This window comes from Tursiops truncatus, chromosome 16, assembly GCF_011762595.2.
Source record: "Tursiops truncatus isolate mTurTru1 chromosome 16, mTurTru1.mat.Y, whole genome shotgun sequence".
In the NCBI taxonomy this organism is placed as follows: domain Eukaryota; kingdom Metazoa; phylum Chordata; class Mammalia; order Artiodactyla; family Delphinidae; genus Tursiops; species Tursiops truncatus.
Genome location: NC_047049.1, coordinates 28,872,047 through 28,895,081, shown reverse-complemented (window position 1 = coordinate 28,895,081; position 23,035 = coordinate 28,872,047). Strand labels below are relative to the sequence as shown.

General features: G+C 35.5%; 1 protein-coding gene across 5 annotated transcripts in view; it reads right to left on the bottom strand.

Annotated features, from left to right (window-relative positions):
• Positions 1-23,035, bottom strand: part of HPSE2 (heparanase 2 (inactive)) — a 633,877-nt gene that overhangs the window by 255,846 nt on the left and 354,996 nt on the right. For 4 of the 5 annotated variants that reach the window (XM_073794093.1, XM_073794092.1, XM_073794091.1 and 1 more), the window contains exon 4: positions 8,984-9,157. The exons of the other annotated variant lie outside the window; for it this stretch is intronic. In XM_073794093.1, the coding sequence (XP_073650194.1) occupies positions 8,984-9,157 (174 nt within the window). The remainder of the gene's footprint in view (positions 1-8,983; positions 9,158-23,035) is intronic. 5 annotated transcript variants of the gene reach the window in all.

Genomic DNA, 23,035 nt, shown 5'->3' with positions numbered 1-23,035 from the left:
CCATGAGAGAAATAATTAAGAAACTGGATTTCATTAACATTAAAAACTTCTGCTTTGCAAAAGACAATGTCAAGAGAATAGAAGACAAGCTACAGACTGGGAGAAAATACTTGCAAAATACATATCTAATAAAGGACTGCTATCTAAAATATACAAAGAACTTAAAACTTAATAAGAAAACAAACAATCTGATTAAAAAATGGGCTAAAGAATTTGACAGATACCTCACCAAAGAAGATATACAGATGACAAACAAGTATATGAAAAGATGTTCTACTTTATATGTCATCAGGGAAATGCAAATTAAAACAACAATGAAATACCACTCTATACCTATTAGAATGGCTAAAATTTGTAACACTAACAACACCAAATACAAGCTAGAATGTGGAGGAACATAACTCTCATTTATGCTGATGGGAATGCAAGATGATATGGTTACTTTGGAAGTTTGGTGATTTCTTACAAAACAAAACATACTCTTACCATACAATCTAGCAATCATGCTCCTTGTTTTTACCCAAAGGAGATGAAAACTTATGTCCTCACTTTGTCTGCACATGGATTTATGGCATCTGTATTCACAAGTCCCAAAACTTGGAAGCAAGCAAGATATTCCTCAGTAAGTGAATGGATAAAGAAACTGTGGTACATCCACACAATGGAATAATTTTCAGCACTAAAAAGAGATGAGCCATCAAGCTATGAAAAGACATGGAGGAAACTTAAATGTCTTTCACTAAGTGAAAGAAGCCAATCTTAAAAAGCTATATACTGTATGATTCCAACTATATGATATTCTGGAAAAGGAAAAAACTATGGAGATTGTAAAAAGATCAGTGGTTGCCAAGGGTTAGGAAGAGGAGGGAGGAATGAATAGGTGGAGCATAGAGGATTTTTAGGGTAGTAAATACTCTACATGATACTATAATGATGGATACCTGTCATTATACATTTGTCCAAACCCATAGTATGTGCTCACCAAAAGTGAACCATAATGTGAACCATAAATTCTGGGTGATTATGATATATAATGTAGGTTCATCAGTTGTAACAAATGTACCTCTCTGTGAGGGATGTTGATAGTGGGGGAAGCTGTGCACATGTGGGGCAAGGGATATATGAGAAATCTCTATACCTTCTCAATTTTGCTGTGAACCTAAAACCGCTCTTTAAAAAAGTCTTTAAAAAAGTTAATTTGAGCACAAAGAGACCTAGGCATGTGGGAAGAGGGAAGGCCATGTGAGGACATAGTGAGCCAAGAAGCCAAGAAGAGAGACCACAGGAAAAAAGAAAAAGATCTGCTGATAACTATGTGTTAGACTTCTAGCTTTTTTTTGTTGTTTAGGAAAAAGAAACCCAATGCTTACAGGGAAATTTACAGCCTTAAACTCCTACATTAGAAAAGAAGATCTCAAATCAATAATCTAAGCTTCTATCTTAAGAAAGGAGAAAAAGAAGAGGGAGCTAAACACAAAGCAAGAAGAAAAAATGAAATAATAAAAATTAGAGAAGAAACCAATGATATAAAAAATGGAGAAAAAAATGAATTAAAGTAAAAGTTGGTTCTTTGAAAAGATGAACAAAATTGATACAACCTTTGGCTAGACTGACCAAAAAAGAAAAAAAAAAAAAAAGAGAGAAGACACAGATGACCAAAGTTAGGAATGAAAAGAAACATCATTAAGGATCTCACAGTAATTAAAAGGATAAGGGACTACAACCTTATGCCAATGAACAACTTTATGCCAATAAGTTACACAATGTATATGAAATGAAAAAATTCTCAAGAAAGGCACAAATTACTAAAACCAACTCAAAAAAAAATCTGAATAGGCCTATAACAACAAAAACATTTAATTAGTCATTATAATTGCTTCCACAAAGGAAGCCCAGACTCAGATGGATTAATTGGTGAATTCTACCAAGTTTTTAAGGAAGAAGTAATGCACAATTCTTCATAAACTCTTCCAGAAAATTGAGGAAGAGGGAACAATTCCCAACTTATTTTATGAGGTCAATATTCCCCTGATACCAAAGTCAGACAAAGACATCACAAGAAAACTACAGATGAATATTTCTCATAAATATAGATTCAAAAATACCCAACAAAATATTTACTAACTGAAACCAGCAATATATAAAAAGTATTATAATATCATGACCAATTGGGATTTACACCAGGAATGCAAGGTTGATTTAATACCAACACCCAACTAATGTAAAATACCGTATTAACAGAATAAAAGACCAAAACCACATTATCATCACAACAGATGCAAAAAAATCAAAACAAAACAAAACAAAAAACCATTTGACAAAATCCAACTCCCATTCCTGATAAATACTCTCAACAAACTATGAATAGAAGGGAAATTCCTCAATCTGATAAACAGTATCTAAGAAAAATCTATATACTTACCGGTGAAATACCGAATGCTTAATGGCAAAATATCATACTTAATTGAAATACTGAATGTTTTCCCCCCTAAGACTGGGAACAAGGCAAGGATGTGTGCTCTCACCATTTATATTCAACATCTGTATTAGAGGTTCTAGTCAGTGCAATCAGGAAAGGAAAATAATTTAGGCATCTAAATTAGAAAGGAAGAAGTAAAACTGTCTTTATTCTTAGACAACATATCCTGTATATGGAAAATCCTAAAGAATTCACACAGGTAGGGGAAAATAAACAAGATCTAAAAATCAAGTTCAGCAAGATAAAAGATCAATATATAAAATCAATTCTAAATACTAGCAATGCACAATACAAAAATGAAATTAAAATAATTCCATTCGTAATTGCATCAGAAAGAATAAAATACTTAGAATAAAGTTAATAAAAGAAGAGCTAAACTTGTACACTGAAGACTACAGAACATTGCTGAGAGAAATTAAAAATTAAATAAATGGGACGTAATCTATGCTCATGGATAGGAACAGTCAATATTATTGGGATGGCAATTTTCCCTAACTGAACTACAGATTCAATGTTCTCTGTTAAAATTCTAGCAGGCTTTATTGAGGAAATTTAACAAACTGACCCTAAAATGTACATGGAAATGCAAACACCTAGGAGAGCCAAAACAATTTTGAAAAGGAAGAATGGAGTTGGAGGACTTACATTTCCCAATTGCAAAACTTATTATAAAACTTGTAATCAAGACAATGTAAATAAAAACCATAGAGAACAGATTGGTGGTTACCAGAAGCAGGTGTGAGGGTGGCAAAATGGGTAAGGATGATCAAAAGATACAAACTTACCTTATAAAATAAATGTCACGGGGATGTAATGTACATCATGGTGATTATAGTTAACGATACTGTATTGTATATTTGAAAGTTGCTAACAGAGTAGATCTTAAAAGTTCTCATCACAAGATAAAAGTATTTGTAACTATGTGAGGTGATGGGTATTAACTGAACCTATGGTGATCATTTTGCAATAAATACATATATCAAAAAAAAGATCATGGTGATCATTTTGCAATAAATACATATATCAAAAAAAAAAGACAATGTAGTGCTAGTATAGTAGTCCAAGAACAGACATACAGATCAGTGGAAAAGACTTGAGTCCAGAAATAAACCCGTTTGTGGTCAACTGATTTTTGACAAAAGTGTCACGAGAATTCAGTAAGGAAAGGATAATCTTTTAAACAAACAATGCTGAGACAATTTGATAGCCATATGCAAAAAGATGAATTTAGATTCTTACTTCTCACCATACTCAAAAATTAACTCCTAATGGATCTTATGCCCAAACGTAAGAGCAAAAACTACAAAGCTTTTAAAAGAAAAAATAGGAAAAAAAATTTGTGATCCTGGGTTAGGCAAAGATATGATACCAAAAGCACAAGGAATAGAATAAAAAATTGATAAGCTGAACTTTATCAAAATTCAAAACATCTGAACTTCAAAAGATGCCATAAAGAAAATGATAAAATAAGCTATAGACTGGGAGAAAATATTTGCAAGTCATATGTTTGATAAAGATCATATATCCAGAATATATTTAAACCTCTTACAACTGAATAATACGATAACCCAATTAAAAAGGCAAAAGATTTGAGTAGACATTTCACCAAAGAAGATGTAAGAATGTCTGATAAGCACATGAAAAGATGCTCAATATCACTTGTCATTAGGGAAGTGCTAATTAAAGCCATATTAATATACTACTTCAAAACCACTAAAATGGCTATAATCAAAAAAATAGACATGAACAAGTGTTTCCAATGATGTAGAAAAACTGTAATCCTCATTCATTGCTGGGGAAAATGTAAAATGGTACAGCTACTTTGAAAAGTAGTGTGGTAGTTTGTTTAAAAATGAACTTAAATTTACCATACAAACTAGCGACTCCACTCCTCCCCCAGGTATCTTCCTAAGAGAAATGAAAGTATATATCCACACACAGACTTGTATATGAACATTTACAGCAGCATTACTTATCACAGTCAAAAAGTAGAAACAATTCAAATGTCTGTCATCTGGTGAATGGAAAAGCAAAATGCAAGATATATATGTATATATAGGTAGACAGATAGATATACATATAGATATCTCTCTATGTAGATATATATATATATACACACACATATATATGAATATATATATTCATACATTGGAATACTATTCAGCAATTAAAAGGAATGAACTACTTTTACATGCTACAGAATGGATATACCTCAAAAACATGCTAAGTGAAGGAAGTCAGATGCAAAAGACTACATATTGTGTGATTCCAGTTATATGAAATGTCCACAAAAGACAAATCTATAAAGACAAAAAGCAGATTAGTGTCTCTTGGGATTGGAAATGGTTACAGAGACTGACTGAAAACTGATATGAGGGATCTTTTTGGAGTTATGGAAATGTTCTAAAATTGGACTATGGAGATGGTTGTACAAGTCTATAAACTTACTAAATAGCATGAGAGTACTATGTAGACGGGAGTACGTGGAGAAAGAATAGAGAAGATAAAGGTGATAAAGGTGAGAAGCAGTCATGGAGAGGGAAAGGAGAAAAGTAATCAGGTAAAGAAACTATATATGTTTTCTCATCTTCCCTTCTCTTCCTCTTTCCCCCTCTTCTCCTTCCGTAAGCATCAAACTCTCCAACAAAAAGCAGTTCTCTAAAGCTATGGGCTATGATCTAGCCTCATAAACAATTGGAAGTGTGTCTGAACACGGTGGCTCAACCCTGTGTTTGGCCTTCACAAGACTATACCTGTTATATACACACAAATATACATAATAAAACTGTATAAATGGCTATACATAAATACATCATACGTTTATCCACACAAACACAGACTAAAAGCTTAATAAATATTGAGTTAATGAATTGATTAATAAAGCTGGGCTGCCAGAATCATCATCTCTAAGGGGCTAAGTTTTATAAGGTCATAATTTTGATTTTATGAAATTGCTCAGTAGACATCAGGTTCCAGGGAACTGATTCATATAACTAAAATCAAACAAGAATAATTGGTGAATGTATAGGTCAGGCATAGGTATAAATATATGACACTGATTCTGTAATTAATTACAGTGGCTTTTATTTGTTCTCAGAAGTGGGCAGATCAATTTGGGGAACATACCTAATTTGGGAAACAATTCATAATGTAGTGTTCAATTAGAGATGCTGCATTATCTTCAGAAAATTTTTGTTAAGGATAGCCCTCTATAGAACAAATACCATCTCTCCGGAGCAGAATTGGATTAAATTTCTTATTCTACACTTCCAAGATTTGAGTCTCGGCTTCAAAATTCCCCCCTGCTCTTCCTTACTTTAGATTCACCAATGATTAATAGAAATGCAAATAATTACAATCATCACCTAGTATTAATCAAATATAGAGTTTACAATTTATGACAGTTAAGGAAACATTTTATATCTACAAAGCATAGTTGTTAAAAATCTTGTATCAAGAAAGTCATTCTTTGACTTTGACATCCTAAACTTTCTTAATCTTCACCTCTTGATACTGGGTATATTTTGCTTTCATGGTATGTAGCACACACTATTCACTGATTTTAAAGGAGAAAAAAGTTTAGATACTTTAAACTTTAAAAAAGTTTAGTCACTTTAAGTTTAGATACTCCAGGAGAAACAACCGAAGAAATATCTACTTTAGTTTTTCCAATGCCAGATTTGCTCTAGAGATAAAGTACTTGTTAACAGGATGTGGGTATATGGGAGGATGAGGGAACTGACCAGTTCTCTTGTCCCTCCCTAAATGTGTATATAATAGTTAAACTATTATGTCTGTCCAAAAAGATATGGTTACAAAAAAGAAAATGGATAAAAGATTGGAGAGACAAGTCCAAGCCAGGAGGATGATCAGATAATTTTTGAGGGGCAAGGGCCTAAATATACAACACAGAATCGTTGTGAACAGAATACAATGGATATCTTAAGGGATATGATGCTAGCACAAGAAAAACTATCAGTAGTTGTAAAATGAATTAGAAGAATCAGCAAAATAAATCTTCAAACCCTAAAAGGTGTGTTTATTTGGGCAAACTGCTTATTTGTCATATCAAAAAATAGAAATGCAATTTTTAAAATAAAAGCAAGGGGGTGGGAAAACAGACCAACTCTAGTCTTCTTGACTACAGACTCAAAAACCATCTATATCTACCTTGATAGAAATGCTCACAGGAACATAACCAGATACTTTCTACCTTATTGAATTTTTAAATTCATAAATTTGGTTATTTTTCTATTGCTATCTATATACCTATCTATTTTCATATCTATGACTGTGCCTTTTCTCCTCCTCAAAAATGATTCTTTGTTTTTGTTAATCCTTGAAGATGGATTGATGATGATGGGAATCAAGTGTTGTGTGGCTAAGGTGACTAAACAACATTTTAAAAATGTAATTAGCTCCGTCTCTAAACTGTTTAGCATAATTTGGGGGAAGGATGGAAAGGGGCAGACTCTCAGTTATTTGGAACAGACATATATACAGAAAGGTGCCTATACTCTCCCCACCCCCACCAAACCACGTCAGTTATACCAATTAAAGATTTATTTAATTTAATAAGCTCCCAAATTCAGAGATGCCACAAACCCTGGAGGAATTATTCCCATCAGTCGTTTGTAAGTAAGTTTTAATTGCTTTGAGCTTATCTACAACCAGCTGAGATTCTTTTACAAACCAATTTTATTTAGAAATATTTTAGAAAGAAAACAAACGCTTTAGGCACAGCATGTATTCCCTAGCTCATCAGAGGCCCTACCACTCCTTACTGTCTTACACTGACCAGTTTTAAACATTACACCTAATTGGTCCCTCATGACAGGTATAATGCCCTGTTTGGGGAATGCATTGTTTGAATTGTTTGAAGAATATTTTGCTGTGTTTGGAGAAAAGAGCTAAGCTGGGTGGAGTCTGACACTGGAGCAGGGTAAGGTTAGGTGGGGTAGTCATGAGTAGACAACATAAAATACCAAAGAATGTCAAGGAGCATGAAATAGAAAATACGATGGGGAGGGATCAGTAAATGGCTTTGTCTACTATGTAATAATTTTGCCTCGTTCTAAGCTGATCACATCACTCTTGCTCTTGTCCTAGAACGTATGATGCCTAGACTGGTTGGGAAAATGAAAAATCTCAGGCTACCCTAGTTATGCCCCCTGTAACCAAATTATCTTCAGTTCAGCTCAAGTCTCCATTTGGTAGCTAACTCTCCCCCAATTTCCCCCACTCCAGGGAAGGAAGAGAGAGCTACATTCCAGTTAATCGTTAGTGATAGGAAAAAAGACACTTGTTCTTATAAGATCCTCATCCCTTGCTACCTTAGGAGAACTTCAAATTCTAGAGTGGAGTGCATAAATACACACATGTGTTTGTGTATGTGTACACTGCCCCCCCCCCCAGCATACACACGGTGCTCCAAACAAACATGGGTTAGCTACAGATATACATGGCCATGGACAAAAATGTTATTATCAATTTGTAACAGTAATTTTAAGAGAATTCTTGGTTGTTTTATTCTAAGGTTTACCAAAATGTCTTTTTATTAGGAATCAGAATATTTTCAAATTTATACTATCCATAATTTTAACTATAACCCATAGTAGTTGACTCAATAATATTAGAGACTCATGGAATCTACAGAATATCATATGCATCATACACACATATATATCACTAGGAAAAATACTGTGACTTAGGAACATTGTGTGTTCGATGGAACATTGTTCCATGAGATGATAACAGGTCTCTCTCTCTCTCTCTCTCTCTCTCACACACACACACACACACACACACACACACACAGTGCAATGATTTAACAGGACTGGCTACATAATTTGCAGGGCCCCATGCAAAATGAAAACATGGATCCCTTTATTTAAAAATTAAGATGGTGACAGCAGAGCATTAAACCAAGCATGGGTCTCTTCTAAGCATGAGATCCTATGTGACTGCACAGGTTGCATGCCCCTGAAACCAACCCTGGTTAAATGATTTAAGAAATGCTGGGTTAAAAAAATCTTATACAGATTTTATTGCAACAGGACTTCTCAAGCCTTTTACACGCTAATGTGCATTATGAACCTTCAAGAAGTACATATACTGTAGACCAGTTCCCAAATATACTTGACCAAACTCTTTTGAATTATTATAAGGGTCATCTTGTAGGACCAGTGTTCTATAAAAGATTGTAAATTTCAGCTTAGGCTGAGCAGCTAGGTTGTATCTGGTTTAATATCAATTTATTAATCATAAGTCACATTTGGCATTTCCCCTATATTTGGAATAAGGTAACTAGAGATAACTACAGATGCAAATGGTGGGCTTCACTAAATCCACGCTCCAACTGTTTGGCCTTTTACTATTTGGAAGGTCAACTCAGTGGTCAAACAACCCAAGTGTTTTCTGGGCCACTGTACTAGAGATGGCCTGAGCCATCTTATTTTTTACCCTTTATCTTGTCAATTCAGAGGAAACAACATCCTTACTTACCATTACCCAGTTCCCAAGAAATGTTGTACTTTTTACTGGCGCTGTACTTCAACAGACTCAGGGCACTAGAACTGTTCCAGGAGTTATTGGGATTACGACGCAGTGCATTTAGAGCAAATATCAGGTGGAGTCCAGAGCAATCAGCAAAGTTATAAAGTTTGTCTAGAGACCTGGCTGGGAAGAAGCAGAGAAAGGCTTGTAACTTTCAAATCAACATCCCAACAAAAGGAAAATATTAGCTACTACAAAAAGCCTTTCTATGAGCTTCCTGCTAATAGGAATTACACAGAGGCTTCCAAAAGGGACTATTACCTTTTGGTTCAGGGTACATTTTAAGGTGATTTTCAAAAGCAGCACACACAACTCCAGATAAAGTTTGCAAATTGACAACCAAATCTAGTCTATAGTATATTTTATCTGTTAACAAAAAATTGAATTCTTAACATTTAGAAATGGGAAGATATCACAAACTAGCTAGATTTATAGTTTTTCTCAAAAAATCAGAAAATCTGGCACTGCTGGATCTGAACTCCTTTATGAAATGATAGGAATAGTGTCAGGAGACAAGGCCAGGAAACAATGATTGGCTGGGGAGTCAGAAAATAGCTCAACCTAGTAGCACTTCCAAAACAAATCTCACTCAATTTCACATTTCTAATATTTCTGAGAATGGAAATACCACAACTACTAATAGAAATATGTTCACTGTTAGGTTGATCCCAGATACCATGAATGCTATTTACCATATGTCCCATACCCATCCCATTCCTTCACGCCTATTGCCACCATTCTGGTTCTGGCTCTCATTTCCATGAATTATTACAAGAATGTACTTGCCTGTCTGCCTCTAGATTCTTCCCAAATCGCCAGATTCATCTTCTCCCAATCAATTTCATTAGTTTCACTTATTCCTCAAAACCTTAGTGGATCTGCAAGACCTTTGTTTCCCTTAGTTCAAGGCCCCTACAACTCAACTATAATTTTTCCCCAACTTCAGGTCTCTCTATTACTGTCAAAGAATTCTTTGCAGGTGTTATCCAGTTCTATTTATTATAGAATCCCCTGCCCCCCTGGCCTTTGCTCTGATTATTCTCATTCGTCACGCCTTTTCTTTCTCTTTTAAACATATCCAGATTTTACTTGTCCTTTTATACAATGTTTCACAAAATATGGATGACATGATTTTAAGTGGTATACAGATTGAAAAAAAATTTTAGGTTAATAATTATGTACAGGAGTTCACATTATCTTAGTACTCATTATCCAAGTCCCTGGAGCAGGGTTTCTCAAATGGGATTCTGTGGAACACCATGTGGGGCTCTGTAAGATATCATTAGGGGGTTCTGCAAAAGATGACACAGAGTGACCAAGGTGTCTCACAGCAGCTGTTATAGGTCTTTTAGTCCTACGAAGCAGGACCATGATCATTTGGTTGAATCCATTATCAGTTTTTGAAGTGGGATACAGGGTTGCTGCCATTTTTATCTCCATATATGTACAAGAAAGTGTCTTTTAAGAAGCATCGAGAAGAAGGACGGAAATGGTCTCATTTTAGTTGAAAATAAAATCCATGGGAACTTATCTCACATTAAACCTAGAATCAAGTAGCTAAGCAACAACAAACAGCATAGTTTCACATTAAAGAAATAAACTTAATTATTAAAAGAAAAGGAAATAAACTTACTTATTTATTTTTAGTTCCAAAATAGCAATTAAAATTAAAATGCATTTTTAGGCCTATTAAAATTATCATGAAACCAACACATGTGTATACTGATCTTATAATTATCTACATAATCTGACCATGCCACTCAGTAAAAAAAATGGTTTCTTTCAAAGTCTCATAGAAAATGTTTTCTTAAGCTATAATTTTATTCATATTGCTTTGACATATAGTTTTAGTAACTTTACTATTCAATACTGTTAATTTATTTTCATATTGAAAACCACATTAACATGAATTCATAAACCTTATTTAAATAACCTAACAAGCCTACCTTTAGAAAAATTATATCCCATTTTGGCTTAAACCAGTTAATTAACAAAAACATACTATGTTTGCCTTATAATTTTTCAAATTCATAAAAAGGAAAAAAGGGATTAATTTCAAGAACGAAAGTTAATTACTTGTTCTTTTCTTCTTTTCTAGAAAGGTTGTCTAAAAGGTCATTTTCAGTTTTAAATAGGAAGGAAAAAAAACTAAGCTTACAGCTTACCATATATCATGTACCATACCTCAACAGCATTTATATGATAGAAATTTGTGATAATGTTTTAGCCTTCCTTGGGTAAGGCACCAAAAAATCAAGTAGAACATTTTAAAAAGAAAAACTGAAGTTTATTCTAACCATACCACTGACCTTTTTGGGGGAACCTACAAAAGAATGGGCTAAAATGTCAGCCAAACTCAACAGATTCTCAGGAAAATATCACTCTATTTAAAAGAGCATTGGCAATTATTATTGGATTATAATATCTACAACTAAATGACTACACTGACATACCATGAGCTTTACATATAATTTTTATCCACAAGTTCCCTGAGACTTGAGAATATTTCAAGTGCTTCTCTGATATAAAGTTTGAGAAGGCTGTCCTAGAGTTAAAGGATGAATAGGAAAATAAAAGTAATCCTAACACTAAAATATTCACTGTTGAGCTGAGAACTGACTTAAACATTCCTTCCACTTGGCAATATTCTCACTAACCAAAGCAATGATGTTTTTAGTTTCTCCAATATAAGGCAAACTCAGTACAAATCTGTTGCAAAGCCAAGTTGCAAATGTGAGAAAAAGACACAGGGCTTCGTGAGATCAATGAAAATAATGTTTGATAATTGCTTAAATCACATGCAAATCCACTAATAAGTAAGGATCTAGAAGAATTTTATCAGTTAGCTGAACAAGAGAAAACTCACAAGAGTGATAATAAAACAGGTTGCTCAAAAAATAATTTTATTAAAAGTTCATATGAGGTCTACTTTGATGTTTTTTAATACTTATGACTATGCCACAAAAGTTAAATTATTTTATCAGAAAAATACTCAATATTCAATTAAATATCATTTTGTTCATTCAAATTGTTCATAGTTGCAATAACAGCTTATAATTTAAGTATAAAATGAAATACACTTATTTTCATAATTTTTAGTTTTATTTATAAACTAAAACGCTAATCAAACTTTTGCATCAAAATTTCATATGAATGATATTCTTTTTAGGTAGATTAATCCCCTTTAAGTGGCCTTTTTCTAGACTTAATTGTCTCCATATGATGAGGATTATCTGTGTTTGTTTCATATGTAATAGAAAAACATATATCAAACACAAAAGCACAACAAACCTGTGATTTTATGGATGTGATGGTTTAAGACAAGGAAAATGGTATTTATCAAAAAAATGTCAGTATAAAGAAAAATGTGGAAAAATAACAATATAGACAGTTTGTTAATATGGCAAAAATTGAGAACTAGAGAGCTAGAAGTTTCGGAAATACTTTGTGAAGGATAAAGTTTAAGTCCCGCCTCCTCCATGAAGCCATTCCTCAGTGAACTCACCAATCCACCTACAGTGACCTCAGCCTTCTTTAAACTCAGGGTTTACACCATTTGTTGTCATCTGAGTGCCTTGTGACATTGTCTTACCTTGGGATTACCTCTTGATTTAGTCACTTGTCCAGAGTGAATGGCATGTTTACCCAGTTAAACTGTTAAGTTTCCTAAGGCTGGTACTGTATCTCATTATATCCTTCACAGCATCTATCAGAGAACAATTTCCTGCCTTAAAATCATGCTTAGGAGTTCACACAGCCCAAATCCTGTTTGTTGCACAAAAATGGTCTAGTAAGAAACTGAAAGTTCCGAATGAAAGATATGCATAATAATTATTATTGCTAGTTCAAGAAATATACCCTGAAGTTTATTTTAAAATGATATATATTTGAATATAGAGCATTCAGTAGGTGCTCAACAAATGTAATCTTCCTTGTAACATCTGTCAGGTTCCATCCAAGCAAGCAGATACTTAAAGATGACTTCTACTCTCTCCACCAGAGGGTGCCAATGCCTTTATATCCTATAGTCAGGTTGTCTTGGCATCTCACAGGAACAGAACTTTAAGGAGTCTTGTCTAGCAGGCAATTAAAGATGAGGAGCTGGAGTCTTAGAGAGATGGAAGAGAGAGGCTTGGGAGTCATCTACATAGTGCTGAGAAAGCTGATGCTGTGAAAGTTCTTGAGAGTTTTGAAGGACAAAATGGTAGGACAAAACCTTAAGAAATGTCCACATAAAAAGGTCAGGAAGGGGCTTCCCTGGTGGCGCAGTGGTTAAGAGTCCGCCTGCCGATGTAGGGGACACGGGTTCGTGCCCCGGTCCGGGAAGATCCCACATGCCGCGGAGCGGCTGGGCCCGTGAGCCATGGCTGCTGAGCCTGCGCGTCTGGAGCCTGTGCTCCGCAACGGGAGAGGCCACAGCAGTGAGAGGCCTGCGTACCGTAAAAAAAAAAAAAAAAGGTCAGGAAGAAGGAAAAAAAGGGGGGGACAGAGAATAAGGAGGGGAACCAGAAATGTAGAATTAAGGGACCCAAAAGAAGACAGTTTCAAGGAGGTGCTGGTCAATTACAGTAGATGTTGGTGAGAAACTGAGGAGAAAAAGGAGAAAGAAGAAGCAAACTTACTATGGTTAATCAAAAAATGAGATTAGACTCTAGATTTAGGTTGGGGTATGAACTGAAAGAATGAGTGGTAGAGAAAAAAGAATAGAGACTCTGGTACACTGAACTTACTTCTTGAAGTTCTGTGGCAACAAAACGAAGAAAAGAAACAAAATAATGACTAGAGTAGTACCAGGTACTACTATAGTACCAATGACTATAGTAGTACCAGTAGAGTAGTACCAGAATCAAGTAGTACTTGATTTTTTTTAAAGTAAAAAAATCAAGAACCAAGACTGCAATCTGTCAAAAACCATTTTTTCAATGAGGCTAATCTCAGCTCTATATTACAAATGGATAAGGTCAATGAATTCACACTAAGATATAAATGATGGTCATTTTTCTCAGTTTCCTCAGCACTTCTCACTTCAAAAACAAAATAGACAAACAACAATCGAAAGAACAAAAAATAGGGCTCCCATTAATCTAAGCAACGAGATGGCTGGAATTTCAAGTAGGATTCATTCATTTATTCAACAAATATTTACTGAGTACCTACTATATGCCAGGAAATATTATAGTCTCCAGGGTTATAGCCATGAACAAAACAGAAAATAGGTCCTTGTGCCATGGAGTTTACCTCTAATGTGGCTGTAGTGGGGATTGATGGAGTCTGTAAAGCGGGGTAGGGGATAGTAGAACCACTGGGGGTGGTATGTTATTTTAAATAAGCCTCATTGATAAGATTAACATTTGAGCAGAGACCCAAGGGAGGTTAGGGAGCAAGTCAAGGGGATAACTACGGAAAGAATTCCAGGCAGAGGGTATAGTAAAGGCAAAGGCCTGAGACAGGTAAGTGACTGATGATTGTGAAGTAGAGCAATGGTGCCATTATGGCTGCCCCAGAATGAACATAAGGGAGAGGAATAGGAGATGAGGTCAGAGTGGCAGCAGGGTCAGATTGTGTAGGGCCTTACTGGCCATTGTAAGGGCCTTGGCTCTTATCTTAAATGACACAGAAAAACACTGGATGGTTTTGAACATGACCAGATTCACATTTCAAAAGCATCACCCTGGCTTCTGAGCCAAAAAGAGACTACAGGGTGAATAGAGGGCAAAGGTGAGAGCGAGGAAAGTAGCTGGGCATCTATAATGATAATTCAGGCTAGAGATCATAGTGGCTTGGACCTGGGTGGTAGCAGCAGAGTGGCGGAAGTGGTTGGATTCCTGGGATGTTTTAAAGGTAGAAGATTTGCTGAAGATTGGATATGGGGTCTGAGGGGAAAAAAATAGTCAAGGAAAACTCAAGCTTTTGACTTGAGCAACAGAAAGATGAAACTGACATTTAAGAAAGAAGTGTAGAAGGTTGGGAGATGGAAGGAGAGGAAGGCAATCAGAATTTTGGTTTTGGCTACATTAAGTTTGAGATGCCTAACTGACACATTAAGTAAAGAATTTGAGTGATCAGAATATACAAATCCAGAGTTAAGGGGAGAAGTTTTGGCTGAAGATATAAATCTGGTTAAGCAAAACATTTTGAAAGGTTGGGAGACATACAGAGCTATAAAGGAGGGAAAGTGGAACTGTCATAGGGATTTTCTAATTTCCAGATAACCACTGTCCTCAAAGCAGCATATCCCAGCCCCTGTTAATTTTACAGGAACAATTAACATTTTCTTAATCTTATGTAAAGTGCTGTCTGAACAAATCTTATAGATGTGGCCTCATCCCTCACTTTCCTAACTGATAGCCACCTCTAAACTCCTCTTCTATAGAAATTATGGAGGCACAAGTGTCACCTGGGAATTAAAAAGTGACTTGCTAAGTAATTTTGGCTTCCAATTTGTGCTTCCCCAGAATTCTGTCAAGATGAGGCATTAAAGTCTCTTCATAACTCAATACCTAGGAAAGCATCCCAAGTATTAACTCTACCCCAAACAGGCCCCTTTCCATTAAGTGCTTTTTTTCTTTGGAAGGTTGGGTGGGGCAGGAGGCAGCTGCCTCAGAGGATGTCAAAGTATCAACTGAGCTCTGCTCAAGTATGTCCCATTTCTACATTTTGTTTTTCATGAGATTTGATAATCTGTTCATATTTTCATGTGCTCACAATTAGAATAAGCTGACACTACGCTGTTGAACTCAGCACCAATTTCCCGTTTTGAAGTTCAGTACCGTCCTCTAAGAGCTAAGAGTAAGAAACACATGTGTAAATCCTTAGCCACACAGAAAAAGCACTCTCCCTTCACATGAAGTTTTCAAAAGAACAAATAGTTACCAAGGGGTATTTTTGTCCTTTTTGCCAATTTAGAAATGAATAAGATTGGACTGAGTCCTTAAAACAAGTAAACTATTTTTTTCTGCCTGATACTTGCTTAGACTTGGCCAAAGAGTTTCTCAAACACTAGTGTGATGAACTTTGGGTCATGTTAGAACTCCTCACCATTCCTGGACAAACCACATTATTCCATGGCTCTCGTTGCTCTAAGCTTTTTATCTCTGCCTGGAATATCCTTTCTCCTCTTTTCTTCATTCTTCATAGCTTAGGCCTATGGCCTTCTCTGTGAGGTTTTCCTTGATTCTCCAAGGTAGAGACACTGGGGCTCCCTCCTCTCATCTCTCCCAGCTCTTTATTGGCTCCTGTTACAGCAACAGACAACCATGCTATCATTGTTCAGCTCTGCATCCCTCTCTAAAGGCAGACTGGAGCATTTGCCAAAGAGAAGGTACCATGTCTGCTTTTTTAGCATCCATTTCAGTATCCAATACACAATAAGCCTTAATAAATGTCTGACTCCTACAGGTGTTATTTAGGCCCATTCAATACCACTTGCAATCTGTCTGCACCCTATATATAACCCAACCTGAATTACCATCTTCATTGTAGCAAATTCCCTCGAGATTATGTCTATTACTACATGCTGTTAAATGCATTCAAATACTCTACTTATTGCCTTAAGTGTTCATTTTGGAATGAATAATATTGGGGAGTCATATGTTACTATTCAATAGAAACTGGAAGAACAGAGGAATTTCTAGTGGAAGCTAGGCAGACAGATCCTGAAGGAAATGACAGCTGGAGGCTGTTGTCTGCTGACTTTACTCCCTACCACTGGGCAGCAAGTATTTCTTTGAAGGGAAATCTGAGCAATTCATCTCCGTATCTATCACAAATAAGGAAAGAACAGAAAGCTAATGGCTAGGATTGCCAGATTTAGCAAATACAAATAATGCTACTGCATTAATACAAGTATGTCCCATTAATATTTGGGACATACTTATGCTAAAAATTATTCATTGTTTATTTGAAATTCAAATTTAATTGGAGGTCCTGTATTTTATCTGACAACTCTACTAAGGGCTGAGTCTTAGAGTAGAGCCACAGTTGTCAGGAGAGAAGTAAGTGGAATTGTCAAGAAGAGATAAGAGAAAGTCATAGAATGATCCAAGAATCAAGATGAAAGAATAGCAATGAGATCCAACGAAGAAGGTGATTTTCAAAATAATAAGGTAATATAATATCAAATCTTGAAAAGTAAAGAAGATACATAAAGGAAGATAAAGACTGAGAATTACTGCAGTGACTCCCAGACCAGAGATTTAAAAAGCTTCAAAAAGGAATGGACCCCAGTATCAAATGACACAGACACGCAGAGCACAGCTAAAATATTTGGGGGGAAGAGGGGCGAGTGAGATATGTCTAATTAGCTGTGGTACGGCATGCCTTGCCACAAGATGGCACTCATAGTTCCTCTTTTTCTGAGTTTCTATCAAACATTTTGCAAAATTTTTATTGTCATAGAACAGAGAGAGTATCTTATGTTTCAAAACTTACATATAACCTTCTGTTTCATGTTCTATCATTTTTCCACAGCTTATCATTGTTTTTCCCTTTAGAATATGAAGACATAATAAATGCTAGAATTGAGTGGAGGTGGGGGAGGCGTTAGAACCTGGAGGAAGGAACAAATGTAATGCTATAGCAGATACTCAGTACAAAGCCTTAACAAAAGGACTGGCCATCAAACGAAGACTGACGAGCTTCAAGAAAACTAATACAGATAGAAATGGAAGCCAGACTGCTTAGTGTTGAGGACCGATAACGTGCTGAGAAAGTAGAGACTATGTGGTTAGCACATCTGCTGGGAAACATAGGATGGAAGACAGGTGGACTTTTTCCTTATAGGTAATTACTTCCCAAATCAGAGTTTGTTTGCCTTATTCATAAGTTTCAAATACTTGACCGAAATACCTATTAAATAGCAGTTGACCTCATATAATAATATCTCTACAAAAAAATGCATTTGTGTCACAGAGATACGTCTACTTAACTAAATAACCACTTTGGTCCCCCAATATTATAGCACTTATTTCTTTTCAAAATAACTTCACATCTATTTGTCATACTATATTGCCCATAGAGTGAATGTTTGAATGGAGGCCTAGAGAGATCACAAGATTTGACTAACATTGCACAGAAACAGAACCACGGGCCAGTTTTCCGATGCCTAATTCTATTGAATTATTCTTCCTGTCACTCAATTTCTATTTCAAGTTTTCCACTTATCTAATTTTATTTTTCTGGCATGCATAAAATGAAAATGGCTCTTTGAAATTACCCTGTTTTGAATATTTCCCATGCTATACCAGATATGTAACAGTTAAAAATTACCTATCTTCAGAATAGTATGGGAAAATATGTTCATTATCATCTCTGATTTTTTACAAAACTGAGTATAACCTTGAGATGAACTTTAAAGAAGAACTTATAAATTAATGTACCATTGAAGAGGTAAAATCCTGTGCCTGTTGGTTCAGGTGTATACTTTTGCTAGAATACAGTCCTACCAAACAATCCAAAACAGTTTTCCTTTCAGCCAATAAACCAATCATTAGCTATTTGTTTTTATCTTTTTTTGATCATCAAAGTGAAGACATTATTTGTATCTAAATCTGTTTGAACCCTTTAGACATAAAGAAGAGTGAAATGAAGACAACTTTAGCTTTGTTTCTACCATTCACCTCCCCCACCTCAAACATAAAAAAGGGTGGAGGGGCTTCTATAGCTAGTTCACCAATAATTCCATATAAGCCAAACAAAAGAAAACTTCAAACTTGCTTTGTGGCTAGGCCTCCATGGAGGAACAGCCTTCTTATTGAGTTGGAAAGAATAAAGGGTATTTTTGAATTCACAAGTGTCTGAAAACATCATGTCTGCAAAGTGTGGTTGGCATTTTTATGCATTTAAAAGAGTCCAATGAAGCCCAGCTCCTTACAAATTCCTACAAATAATGAAGAATGGGAAATGGTTTCTGCCACTTGGAGGTCAGAGTGGTGGTATTGCTCCAACCAACTGTACAAAGGAGACCTGTCATTTATAGATAGCTCCAAAGTCTTGGATTAGCAAGAACACAGTGAAGACTGGCTCTTACCCAAAGAGTTTACTCAGAGAGACATTTAATATGGAGTAAATACAGCCTCAAAGAGAACAGCTTTGAAGAAGGCCTTTTAAAAGGTCGGAAGAAGATGAAATGAGGAATGTTGTTACTTAGTGCCTATATTAAACAAATGCTTGCCTTAGCTCTTCTCCAGCACATCTCAAAATGTGGCCAAGTAATAATGACATGCTCACTTCACAGACAAAAAAATAATGTGGAATGGGAAATTATTTGTTAGGATGGGCCCTCAAGCCACTGGGTTGTTCTCAAAGTGTGTGAATGTTCTATTTCCATCAGCCTGGAGACTCTTCCTCTCTCAGGGGCATATCTACCGCTCCACAAACAGCCCAGGATAGTTTGGAAGTCAGATGTTCTCCCCTAACTGTTATACCACTTAAGTTTGGAAACCCTGTTTTCCCTAATCCTTATACCATGTTCTATCTCCTCAGGCCTTTGCTTTAGGAAGAAAGTAACCAATCACTGCTACCATTACAGCAGACAGCACTCTAGGTGTTAACTATTTTGGAGTCACAGGCACCTTCTATTATAAAATCAACTGGATAGTGGTATTCAGTAAAATTTTTAGTTATCTATAACATCACTCCCTACAACCGATTTCTTTCCTGCTGCTATTCATCTCTAGACTTTGTACATATAAATGCATTCATCCATTTGACAAATATTGCTGAGTACCTGTTATGTGTCAGATATTGTTCTAGACAATGGGTTTATAGCAATTATTAAGACAGACAAGGTCCCTGCTTTCAGGGACCTATACTCTAAATAAGTAGGAAAGGAAGAGTAGGAGTGAGGAGGTGATAGGCAATAATAAACAAGATAAATTCGGATGGTGGTGAGTCCTATGAAGAAAAGAAATCAGGTTAATGTAATGGAGACTGGGTGGAAAACTATTTTGTTTGAGTAGTCAGAGACTGCTGCCCTGAGGTGAGGTGCTGAAGTGTCACACTGCTAAATCATGAAGAAGTTATATGTGAGGGATCTCAAGAATTGTAAAGTTTTTTATAACTCCTAAGTATTTTTGTGTGTTTTTCCTAAGATCAAGGGCAATTATGAAGGTATAATTATCAAAATCAGGAAATTTTCACTAAAATAACCAATAATAATCAAAATCAGAAAATAACATTCACAAAAATTAGATAACAACATTATTATCCAATTTATAGACCTAAATTTTGCTAACGGCCCCCAAAAAATGTCCTTTATAGAAATTTTATTGATCCAGCCCAGGATCACAGATTTCATTTAATTTTCACATCTCTTTAGTTTCCCTTATTCTGGAACTGTTCCCCATCTTTTCTTCGTCTTTCACAACATTGACATTTTTAAAACTACTGGCCATTCATTTTGTAGTATTTAAGTTGGGTTTATCTGATGTTTCCTTGAGATTAGATTCATGTTATACAGGTTATAAAAAGTTTGTCCTTTCAATGTAGAATATCAGTTGTTTCGTTGCTAATATGCAAGGCGGATGGGATGAAAAAATATATCTTTTGCTAGGGAGAGATCAATGTATGTTTATCCTTCAGATGGCAGCAAAAATGTCAATTCTAAAAACAGAAGTATAATGTGGACAAATCCTATGAATTAGATGCAAATGCAGGAAGGCTTTCCTTACTTGTTCAAAACCCTGAATACAGAGCTTTAGGAAAATCTCAAGAGTCACTAAAAAATTAAGGAAGAATGAGATGGAAAACCGAATGTGATTTATTAATAAGAACAAAGATACGTTTACAAACTTCAAACAAATAAAAATAACTGTGACTGAATATAAATCTATACAGTTTAAATAAAATAGACTAAGTACTTAGGTAAATAAATAAGTGCTTTTACATAGGTGATGTGAAAAGGAATTGTTAAGCATTTATGAAATTGAAATTTGTGTAGACCACCCAGTGGCAATTGCAAAGTCTCCACTGTAGTGTAGCTTTCCTTCAATTGTAGTGTAGTATAGTTTATTTTGCCACAAATACTAACTAAAAGCAAACAAACAAGAAAGGTGTGGTTGGGTAGTTTGTCACTAGGAATGATGGAGAAGGAAAAGACTGGAAAATCCAAAGTCTGTATAGAAAATATAAGGAATGAGAGTGGTAGAGACTGAGCAAGGAGTACTGTCACATGAATTTAGCTATTAGACCACTGCATCATAAGGGCCTTGAGGGCATGGGCTAGGATTGTTCCCTGGTTATAGTTCTCTTTACCAATGCCTATCTTAAAATATGGTATCCAGAAATTAAATTAAAACTCTGTATATGACCTAGTACACACAACAGGACTGCTGCTTCCCTTTTTATTTCTACACCTCTATTCTATTAGTGCCTAAGTTACCATCGAACCTAATCTGTGAAATTTTAGAGATGAAGCAGAACCAAGACTGTCATTTAGTTCAGTTTCCTCAGTTTTCAAACGAGAAGAATGAAGTGATTAAAGTTAACTGACTTGCCCAAAATTATCCAACAGTAATACCACTAGTGAGCAAACAGTTCAGGTTTGGAACCCCAGAAGACGCCATGAAGAAGCCACTACCAAAACAACACCACCCAGGGAGCACAGGGAACAAAGCACTGGACTTGGAGTCAGAAAACTTGTATTTGAATCCCTGCCTCTTACTTTCTGTGAGACCATGGGCAATCACTACAACTATCTGTAAAAATGGAATGATAAGACCTGCCACATAAAAATGTCACATATACTCAATGCAAAAAAGTGATTTGTAAAAAAGATTAAATATTAAAGCTATTGAGATTTATTATTATAATGATGATCACATACCCACAATTTGGTTAAAAAGATGTAATGTTTTTCAAGTAAGTAGATGGTTATGGGGATATCCCTAATCCCCATGCTTCAGGAAAGATGTTGCATACATTTAAATCTGACTTTAAAGAATCTTAATTTTTAAACTTTTGATTATGGAAAATTTCAAACATATACAAAGTGAATAGAATATAACAAATCCCCATGTATCTTTCACACAGCATCAGTATCTTTAAAATTCTGCCATTCTTTTTTTTTTTACTGTGGTAATATACACAAGACATAAAATTTACCATTTTAACCATTTTTAAGTGTACAGTTCAGTGGCAATAAGTACATTCACATGTTGTGTCTGCCATTCTTATTTCACCTAAACCTGCACCTACTCCCCACCTATTCAACTCCATGATATGAGAACCTCACGTTTTAAATCAGACATCTAACACTTCAATTTCTGTCCAAATTCACATGTAATTTTTTTGCTCTAATCCTCAGTTCTCCTTCATGAGTATCATAACACCTCTCTCTCAAAATTGCTGTGAAGTTTAAAGGATGCACTGTACTATCACATAGCAGGCACTCAATAACTTAGTTCACTTGCCCACACCATTCAAACGTATGACTGATCCTAGCGATGCTGTACTGCTAACACAATGGATTCCATTTCATTGATGTGATAACTCTCAAGTTTTATTTGGAATATTTTCTTGATATTTCTTCATTGTTCCCTTGTACCCTGTCTAGGTGGGATATATAAACCTAATTAAGTTTCCAATATGATAACTGTCTCTGTAGAAAAGTGATGAAGAAGTTCTTCATATCTTGGTGATAGTATTTAATTATAAGAGTAATAAAATAAGCTCCAGTAGCCTAAATGAGGAGTTTCTCAACTCAGTGCAGTAAATTATTCAAGTGTATTGATGAGAAAATCAAAAACACCTTTGCTTTCCCTTTAATGACTGAGTCACTGTGGAAGACACAGGAAAGCATTGACTCCCATTTTCTGGGTCACAGTTCTGACTAGGCTCCCTCATCTCTGACAGGTTCTTCTCAGCCTCACTTTATCTTTCTGCATACTAAATTGGGAGATCTTCTACGAACTACTCCTCAGCCTTGAGTTCTTTTACAAGCTCCAACAGATGACTCATTTACATGGCTTCAGTCTACAGCTCTATATAAGCAGCTCTAAAATG